General features: G+C 40.4%; 1 protein-coding gene across 4 annotated transcripts in view; it reads right to left on the minus strand.

Annotated features, from left to right (window-relative positions):
* Positions 1–10,663, minus strand: part of smtnb (smoothelin b) — a 52,196-nt gene extending 41,533 nt beyond the window's left edge. For all 4 annotated transcript variants that reach the window (XM_028577948.1, XM_028577946.1, XM_028577949.1 and 1 more), the window contains exon 1: positions 10,278–10,663. In XM_028577948.1, coding sequence (XP_028433749.1) covers positions 10,278–10,328 — 51 coding nt within the window. In that variant the 5' untranslated portion in view covers positions 10,329–10,663. The remainder of the gene's footprint in view (positions 1–10,277) is intronic.
* Positions 10,664–10,989: the final 326 nt, after the last annotated feature.

The following is a 10,989-nucleotide window of genomic DNA, read 5'->3' on the forward strand; positions in this document are numbered from 1 at the left end:
CATAAACCAGAAAATGATTACCTTATTTGGCAGGAATCATACTGTGGTGAAAAGCAAGGTACATAAAAAACGTTTTAATGTTTCACAAGCGGGCCTGCAAAGGCTTGTACTGTGCTGTTGGTCATTTCCTGCCCGAGCAGCAGCTTTCTATGCTTTAAAAAAAACCTCAAACCTATCCAAAGACATTCGACTGAAGCAGCTCAATTAATCACAGCCAATTAGAGAGTTCATGGTTTAGCAGTAATCCCGACCAGCTGGTGACACACTGCTTAGGACAGGAACACCCTCTGAACTCATCTGCTACACATGAAACCAATTTAAATGTGATTTTTTTTTAGTTTGTGAGGCTGGTTTCATTTATTGTGACACACATGGAAATAGCCTCATATGTGGTCGAATATGGCAAGATTTTTTTTTTGTATTTGAATCATATTTTGCCTGTATTGCTACAATTTCAGAACAGGTACAGAAAAAAAAGGTATAATTTTGGTATAAATACCATAACTTATGTATCACTTGGGACACGAGTATTGCGAGATTTTGAATACCCGGGCATACTATGCGTGTCTCTGCAGTCTGCGTGCTGTGGTTTACAAAGGTCAGGTCAACATCACAGCTCGTTGTGTGGACAAGACCTAGCTTCACCCTCCCACACACACCCACCCAGCCAGCCCTGCTGGGAGCACAACGACCCCTCAAGCCGAGTCCCGACCTTTTGACTCCCGGTGGGTGTGCATGTGCTTGTCTCATTTGCTGTTTTTGTACTTAACACTTTCTACTTTGTAAACTATGACGTGTCAAATTCCCTGACACAAAGGAGTATGTATACTTTCTGCACGCGCGCAAGTCCACATGCATGGGTATGACTGAGAGGTAGGGGGTACTCTGAAATGAGCTACAGTAATAATTTATTTAGCAGGCTGAAGGTTAGAGTGTAGCCAGGCAGCAGATTGGATCAGTGCTTTAAACTCACTTGTGTCAAACCCACAAGTGAGTTTGCCCTTATAAGGACATACGGGACACTCCTGGTAGCAGAGCTGAAGTGGATTACCAGCTGCCACTGAGGAAGCCGGACTGGTACGGACATTGAGACAGACACAAATAAAAACAATATAGAAACACTGAAAAGGGTGAGAAAGTTCAAAAATATTTGTATCACCCTTAAATCTCTTTATTGCCTTGCTTTGGGGCAAAACTCCAATCAAAGTCAGGTGGAAGCCTATAAATCATTTCTCACCGCCTCAGGAAAAAAAAAAAAAAAAAAAAAAAAAAGGAGTGCATGCATACAGTAGGCCAGCACACCACACCCACTCAAAAATGGGAATATAATCAGGATACATGAAAGCCCTGCAAGGCATGGGATTCCTGGTTTCTCAGAGGAGGGAGTTTCAGTCACCTCTCAGATAAAAAATTAACAAAGAAACGAACCAGATTCAAGGTTAAAACTCACTGTGCTAGAGTGCACACTGAGCCTTCATTGTCTCACAAAAGAGAGGGAGTACCTGTGATATATACAAGCCAGGAAGAAAGAAAGATTACTGCACATGTGGCAATGTGCTCTTTGTGAGTGCGGCTGCACGTGTGGGAAGGCTTAACCTTTATTAATAACTAGATGGTAGGACAGAGGCCCAGAGCAGACCTGGGAAAACAGTGTCCCGTTTACACTTGAGGTAGCAGGCATAAAGAATGGACGCATGGAGGAATGCATGTGGGTCAAAGGGGGGTACAGGCATCAACTATGTCCTATAAGACTGTAATGATGCACTGAAGACAGATCTGAACTCACTCATGTGCATGTTTCTGACTCATGCTCACAGTAGTCTTACATTTAGTGCAGTGGACTCCACACGCTTATGGATAATAAGTGCACACTTGATTGTGCACATGGGGTCAATGCTCTGTTCTTATCTGCAAAATATTGACCTTTCAGCTTTCTGCAGGACCTCAAAGTAATTTCCAATTTTGCCGCATTGTTGCATATCTAACTACTCTCTTATAATCGTCCACAGAAGAACAAATTGCTGGATCGGCTGCCTCCGTAAGGAGGTTGTGGCCAATTTCAGCTGTCCACACACACTTTTGTCCCCTCTGAATGGGTCTCGCTTCAGAGCTGCAGGTCAGGTCACAGAGAGTGATCCAGATCAGAGGCAGTCTGGTCGGGACAACTCGGCCCCAGGAGCTGGCCTGATCAAAAAGGGTTTAATATTGGCCAAAATAGGCAAAAAAAAAAAAAAAAGCAGTCTCATTATTCTGCTAGAAACTGCCAGAGCTGTACAATACATTATTAAAACCTACACAGTACATGCAGACCAAGTGTGAACATTACATGAGCATCAATTCACTTTGACAACGGTCTTTGATTGTGGGCATTTCACTCTCACCTCTTAGGTCAAATGTTGAGTTTGTTTGACAATGTTAAGTAGATGTTTGTATTGCAACTGGTGCATTGGTTCTCCAAGTTGAGCTTGCTCCAAAAAACACACCAAAACCTATTTTCCACCAAACCAGGATCTTTTCTTTTCACAGCTTCTTTGTGTAAGGTTTTGACTCATCATACCAATAGACTTAACAGTCTATGATCATACCTAATCATAGGAAACACAGAGGAAGGGAGCTGTCCACAGTTTGTTAGTATCCTCGATAGTCATAAGCAGAAGATCTGATACAGAATGACATATTTCAGCCGGAAGGAGCCTTCATAACTAAAAATAAGAAAGACTGCATTGGATCCTGCACTTCAGCCAGCCTTGTGCTGTGAGCAGAGCTAAGTCACAACAGCAGCTAGAGCATGATGAATCTTTTCCAAATATGGGACACCACTGGCCAAACCGAAGCCCTGCGTGACCGTCACTTTTAGTTTAATGAGGAAAGACCTAGAAAGAGAGAGGGATGTCCCGCAGGAGGAAACAGGAGGGGGGTTAAACCACTTTGGGAGGCTGCAGAGTACAAACAGTTTGTTTTAATAGATCCATATGAGCCAGCCATGCTGACTCCACAGTACCTATTACAACGGGAGTGACTGACAGACAAAACCAAACAAATGTTAACAGATCAGCTGTTATTACCTCAAGAATGCCACACCATTAACAACAGTGGTCTGGAAAGTAAAACATCAACATCCGCTGGACGATTTCTAGTAGATCTCAGGAAATGGCTCTTTCCAGACTCAATATAGATAAGGCCAAAACCAGTGTTTCTACATTTCTCTCTTGGTCTCGCTCTTTATCTATTTCTCTTTCATCTGTTTTATTTCCCATGTAAAAAGTGCCATCCTTTCCTAAGCTTGTGAAATGTGACACCTGTATCTTTTTTTATTGGTTTAATTCAGAATGGGACTTGGCAGTAAACCCAAAACATTTTTGATCCTGCAGAGTGCTGCATGCCATTTCCTGTAGGCTATTTTGTTCTCTATAAAGCAGAGCCACGCCTTTATTCCAATGCAAAGACTTATGAAAACTGGACCGAAGCCCAGCTACATTGTGGAATCTTACAAGTGAGAATCTGTGTTTGGCCAAAGCAAATGGGTGCTGAACAGCAAAGACATTTTAATAGCATCTCTTCAATTATGTAAGTCACAATGTTCTCGTCCCCTGAAAGAAAAAGCTTCCTTATTTCAAAGTGGACATTAACCAAGTTTCAGGTTAAAGTGCCATATTTTTTCACAAATTAAAACACACAGAATTTGATCTTTAAATCCTGATGAGTGAAGGAAGTATGCTCATAGTGGGACATTATAAATAAGCATGGAGACCACTGAAACAGCAGCGACAATGCAGATTGTACACATCTGGTAAGTGTTCATTCTGACTGGAAAACACCTGGAAAACAGCAGCTTTGAGGGTCTCTAAAAAACTGAGCACCTAAAGCATTCAAACTCTAGCAGTGATTTCTCTAGCCAGAGACGCCTGGTGGTAGTGAAGGAGACCACCTTCAATCCCTTATCCAGACCTTTTGCTTATGGCATTATGACAATCCAGACAGATGGAGCTCAGTGATAAACACCTTTCTGCTGGATCACTTACCACACAGACAAAAACACCAGAGCAGCTCTGACAGTCTGGTCTATATCTGATGCGCACAACAATTGGCCCACCTCTCGTTTAATATCCTTGATAAAGCCCCATTTATCAAGGCATAATATACTGTTAGGATATCAGTCTAGGTCTATAAACCTGAACTACAACACGGACCGAAACAGCAGCTGGGTGAGTTTGTTTAACAATACTGTATTCATTTACTATCATATCATATGATTGAGGTCACTTTTCTACAGTAGTAGCAGCTGGTGTCAAGCTGCAACTCTTTGGCCTCCCTCAATAACTACAGGCTGGTTCTGCGGTTTCTCCAACATGCCCAATATCTTATCACTGACTGCGTTTTGACGTGCGCAGGGGCAATTCGATTCACATCCTGCTGCTATTCCGTTGATCTACAGTCGGAGGTGGTAATGTGCCAAGATACATAGAAATGCGCCAACAAAGTCATAGCAACATCAAAATTATAGTGAGCGGCCTACAGGGGGCGTTACCTTTGTAGGTGGTCATCTTTGTCATGCACAACATGTTTGATCTTTAATTAATCAATTTCCAGAAAACTGCAGAGAATTAGGCATCTCATTGGCCTAAGGGGGCATTAGCACATTTGTTCAGCTGTCTATTATAAAAAATGAGTTGTGATATTTTCAATGTATTCCCTCACTACAGGACTGCATACTTACAAGGAGCACAAGCAGTAACAAATACAGTTTACACCTTGAAACACTCATAAACAGTCACAAACTGTTCATTTCATTCACTTACTGTCAGAATGTAATCACATTACTGCGCTGACACAAGCCGTATCAACCTATGTAAGGTTTGTTTGTTTTACTAAGTGTTAAACTGCCACGTTATTCTTTCATGACTTTTTAAAATGACAAAACAGCACCTATTAATGAAATACTGCTCCTCATATTCAAATGCCAGCTTATGTTTCCAAAGTAGCATATATTTAAAAATGAAATAACAATAGCAGGTTTTCATTTTAATAAGGAAATACGACACACAATTTCAACCTTAAACATGGAGCAAATATTTGCTGAAATACATCTTAACGCGTGCTCCACTTGTCAGAATTATTGTTCCACAGCAACAAACTACTTAAAGGCCACAGACCAAAAATAGACTTTGGTGGATATGCAGATCATCTCAAAGTTCACTGCTTTTCTTTTCTCATCCTTTCAGAGCCAACCATGGCTGGCTATTTATAGCACTATCCAGTAACAAAGGTTTCCGGTTTTATCAAACAAACAAGTGACTTCTTATCTCTTTGCTCCCAGTGGCAGTGGTGTTTTGGATATTCACTGTCAGAGGCTGAAGTCTGCAGTCTCTAACTAAACTGCTCTTGTTGTTGCGATAGACTCAGTACTGTCACTGCAATAGTGTAGATAAGTCAGTTTTGAAGGAAAAACTGCTCTGAATGGTGAATTGTTCACAGCCCGTTTCTTTCTTACCTCCTCGCTGACACCTTTGAAACATAATCATATGGGAAATGCTTTGTGGCAATATGAAGGGCGTAAATACCTGTGAGAATGATGACAGACTCAGCAGAAGAAAAAAAAAAACAATCAGGTGTGCACTGTGAACGCTGTGCTTGTAGTTACGCCTGAATTACTTTTTTTTCAGGGGAGAGAAACACCTTGTAAACATCCACTGAGGTCAAAAGGCAGTTATGTCCACCAACTGCCAGCATAAACCCAGAAGCAGCAGGTGTTATCAAGGCTCAGGAGCATAAAACTCTACAGACTCTTTTCTTTTGTGTGTAGTAAGGAGTGGGGGAGCTGTATTCAAAAGGAAGATCTGTTGCATGCAACAGCTTGTATACGAAACACTCTGCAGCTTCTTTGAAGAAAGAGAAATAGTTTTCATCATTGTTGACAAGACTCAGGTTAAGTCTTGCATAGTCATGCTCCTCCAATTTATGACTCCTCTTGAAATATAACTTTAGTGCCTGTTAACATTTCCCTCAGCCCAAAATAACGTTTTCAAATGTTCTTTTTTGTCTGACAAACTGTCCCAACTACATTAAGTTTACTATCATGTATGCCAAAAGGAAGCCTCAAATCTTCACACTTTAGAAGTTGAAGCCAGCAAAGGTTTGGCACTTTTGCCTAAAAAGAAATTGACAATTTAGAAAAGCAATTGTTTTTTTGTGACTGAAAAAACAATTGTTCAATTATCATTATAGGTGTCAATTTAAAATAAAGAAGACATTTTTAAAACAACTACGGCTCCTGCTTCAAGTGTAAGAGGCAACTAAAAAAAAAAAATCTGAAAATGTCAAGTTATATAATGCGGTATAATTTTTCCAATTTATTCTTTCCTGATGATGAGTCTGACATTTTCGACCATGTCTCCGGGGGGTGGGAGAACCAGGGACTTTACTGAGAGTCCACAAAACAAACCCATTCTTCCTCTAAGACTGTAACCGTTGAGCCCTTGTCAACGCACAAAGGGTCCAGAGAGCCATAAAACGAAGGCCCAGGGGTCCCATATATCACTGCAGCCGGACCACAGAGTGAAATTGCCCTATTTTAAACATGTGTGAATGCTTCTTGCTCACCAGGGAGAAAGGACGGTCACAGGGCTGGCAAGACAAGTTACAAATCATTATGCGAGACATACAGCATGTGAAATCAGCCCAGCGGGCGCCACTGACGGAAATGTCCGCAAGCAGTCATGCCAATTCAGAAATGAAAAGGCAGACATGCATAAGCAGACCACAAACTGTAAAAGACAATAATAACATTTCATACATATATTGACGTTTCTAAGCATGTATGTCACATTTGGTATTTTCCTGCACTCTTCCAATGATGCATTGCAGCTGAGGGGATTTCAGATAATTAGGTGTGTCTGACAGATGCTTAAATCAAACCTTATTCTTAGCTAAGTAGGCAGGTGAACAGGTGCCACAACAACAGGCGCCTGTAGATATGGCTCGTCCTGCAGCTTTGTCACATGCACACAGGAAGCTATTGCCACACAGAAGGCTCAGGGTTGTAACAACTGATAATCATCACCCTCCGAGCTGCCAATCACTCCGCTGATAAAATCTATTTTTAAGTGACAGTGGCTGGAGTGGTTTGGTTAGAAAGAGCTTTTCTCTGATTGGCCTCAGCTGCTTTTGTCTTTTTGTGTCCGCAGATCTTAGGCACCATTCAGACAGATGACCCGAAACAAACATCCTCTCCAAAAGAAAGTGGGACACCAACTGATTATTTTTGTGGATATTTAAATAATTGTGGTGGCCAAGAGAAAAGAGAAAATGCTTTTCCTGGTTGCCATGGAGGGGATTAAACTAGCAATATAAAAGGCAGTCTGGGCTTCGAATAGAAGTGTAGAGAAGGGATTAGAGAGGCTGCCATATGACCTTCTGACTGTTTAGTTCATTAAGTGCAACACAGGCCTGGAGTGTGTGTTTGTTATCCAACTGTTGTTTAGGAGAAGCTCCTCCTCTCATCTTTATTAACAGTTTAATTAAGCCTGGGCATCTCTGAATGTCCATCATCTTTTACTAGAGTCCTAAAAAACTATTCTTAATTTACCAGCTCTTCAACAATGACTAGATTTAATAAAAACTAAACACAAAAGGCTCCATTCATGTCTCTGAGGAGCTGAATTTAAATTCCATCACATCCCCATATGAACTTCTCGTCTGAGCAACAAGTTTAATCAGAGTTTGTTTCCTTTGAGTTCACTGTGGAAAACCCTGACACTCGAGTCACCGCAAACATCATCAGTGAAAATGTGGGATCTCGGTGACCTTATGGTCACATGTGACGGAGGGATTCAGCTCCATGAATCTATTGCTAATAAGAGATCTAACTCAGTAATGGGTTGGCATCAGATGAAAGTAAACCCCATGAATTTCAACATCTGCTTGATAGTCGTTTTATTCTGCGGCTGCAGCTCTCTTTAGACAATGCCGACATTTTTACAGCGAGCTCTCGCAGGATACAGGCCACACGACAAGATTCAGACACAGCTCGATTTTGTTTCTAATAATTTTATCAGAAATAAAATATTACTTTGATAAAAAGTGGAAGGGAGTCCTCCGACTCACATACATACATAAATTTGAAGCTCAACTCAATTAAATATAAATCTACAACACAGTGTTAGAAAACTAAAGTGGTCCAGCAAAGAGCTTGAGATGTCCTCATTCTTTCCACTGTCAAAATCTGTAGTGACCAGTGAGTCCTTCCTTTTTGAAATAAATTTACTCATCAAAGCAACTAATGCTCTAGTTTGAAGTAAATGATTATACTGAAAGCAATATTATTTCCTTGATATACTCCTGTTCTTCCACTATTATAATAATGTAACTTTGATAAATAAGGTTGGCCTTTAAAGCAACACTAGAGAACTTTTTGTAACTTAAAATAATGTTTCCAAAATCGTTTCAGTGGTTCATCAACTCGTAACAGGGTGAACGGCACTTCTGCATTCGCTTTGCGGCTCTCTACCGGCTATAACCGTACTATGCAAGTTTGCCAGATCGGGTAGCGGATCTGTAGTTCGAATGAGACATAATGGGACAATTCTGCTTCCAACCTGTAGGGGGAACGAAGTGGGAAAAGTTCTCTAGTGTTGCTTTAAGAGATTAATGAGAAGAAAGCTCTTGGCCAGACTTTAGGTAAATAATAGTTTAAATAATCTCAGGCAGGTCAAGAAAACATTATATTTATATCCCGCCTTGTTCCAAAGTAAACAGCCTTTTCTTGTCAGGTTTACTGATCTATAATGAACAGAAATCAAAATGTTTTTTCGGAGATTGGCATCTTCTTAAAAGGGCACAGTCTTGGGAAAGCAAGTGGTGAGAATAATGAGTTAAATTCGCATGTAGGCTAGATTAATACAAGAGGTGGTCAAAAACGTCACTGTATTTACCCCTACTTTAATTACAAACTTCCAGGTCATTATATATTCGTAGTAGTCATTACTCCAGAATTAAAAAAAAACACACCAAAGGACGGTATTGCACATGTGTTTCATGTACCGAACCGTTGCATTATGTATTACTGTAATTTAGACAAACCCAGTGTACCTGTGTCTAAACAGGAACAGGCTGACTCATGCGTCCTTGTAAATGTGTCTGTGTTACAGGTGTCATAATATCTGTCAGACAGCCTGGTGTCTCACCTTCCTCTGCCTCAGGAAATAATTAGGGCATGACGTATGTGTGACTGTGAACCAGAAGTCTTCTGTTTTTACATGTTTTACTTTATCAATACTGATTTTCTGCTCACACTTGTGACATAATGTCTACTATAGTAATGACCAATACGTATAATGTTATTGTGACTCACCTTTTAAAAAGAACATTACTTTATCACACTATTTTGTAATAGAGATATGTCTGATATGTGTCATCACACATTAATGCTTACTCTAGTCAGTTATGTCTACGAATATTTTTTTTCTTCGTGGATCACTCCATTATTTATTTGATTTTTTTCCCCCCAATCACCAGCCCAGAACCTAGAGATTTTAAATAATATAAAACAACAAATCCTTGCATGTTTGGTTGATAAATTACTTAAAACAATTAAGCGATTATCAAAACGATTAAACAACCTTTAACAATTATTTTCATTATCCCCCTGCCTATTATTTTCTCAATTCGTCGATTGATTATTCTATTAAAAATGTCAAAATAATGGTGAAAAAATGCATATTTAAACTCCTCAAACCCAAGGTGACCTCTTCAAATGTCTTGTTCTGTCAGCAATCAAACATTAAGCTATATAAAAAGTGACAAATCAATTTAACGGTTATCATACAGAGCAACAACAAGCATACAGTATGTGTGCATACCACCTGCCAGTATTATCATATAACTGACATACATGAATTATCACAGAGCGATTGGCAACAAAATTATGAAAATGGTATTATGGTTAAACATGTTGGCTACCCTTGAATTAAGCTGTTATGGTGGACTACGTTAGCCTATATAGGCTGTAGTAACAATACAGACATATATCAGCATGAGACATTTCCATTTATTTTCCTTATAAGACTTCATCCCCATAAAGGATTTAACCCGTCAGATACAACTTCATATTATGTATGCAAACTATAGAATGACGATAAACATATATCTGCTGAATGCTAGGCTATATTTTACAATCCTCTGTGGTCCGCCAGACAGGTAACGTTAGCATTATCACCACAGCGGTCCACTTTCATTAGCAGCATGTAACTTCAGTTCAGAGCATCTCATCATCTACTCACCAAGGCTCGGAGAGAGGACTCATCCAGCGCCGAATAACTCTCCACGGACATTTGAATCTTTCTTGTTGGGCTCAGGTGAGACGAGAAGGTCTGGATGTGATCTGGTTCCCCGGTCAACGTGTGGTCTACCACCTGCACGACTTGTTGCTGTTTTGTGTCTTCTTCTTTTTCAGTTTGTCTCGAACTTCAGCGCAGTTAAAAATTTAGAAACTTCCTATGAGTCAACGAAAATAAACCCGTGTCCCGTTTATGGAGAGCATATTTCGGTCCGGTTTTTGTCGTTTCGAGTCACAGTGAAAGCAGAAACAGACCCACACTCTCTCACGAGGGGACGTTGGCAGCTTTTTGAACCGAGGATTCCCACTGAAAGGTGTAAGCCCGCCCCTCTCTGTCGCCGGATTCTCACGGTGCTCATTCAAAGCGCGCCGCTCTGTGGGAAAACGCAAAACAGCGTCCATGTATAGGGGCTGATCAGTGCCACTGTTAGCCACTAAAGCCTCAATGTGTGTGGAAACAAATATATAAATAATGCCTATATTTGGACCGTATTTGGCGTTTTTCAGTAATAGTCATTTGATGTATAGGCTACATTACGTTACCATGCCTATAATAGCAGTTTTCAATGTTAGTGGCGTTCTCCAATTTCTTTCCCAAGGAAATTCCTCTGGAAATGAACAACTGCTTATAAACTCAACACAACAACCAACTAAAT

This window comes from Perca flavescens, chromosome 5 (genome assembly GCF_004354835.1).
Source record: "Perca flavescens isolate YP-PL-M2 chromosome 5, PFLA_1.0, whole genome shotgun sequence".
Taxonomy (NCBI): domain Eukaryota; kingdom Metazoa; phylum Chordata; class Actinopteri; order Perciformes; family Percidae; genus Perca; species Perca flavescens.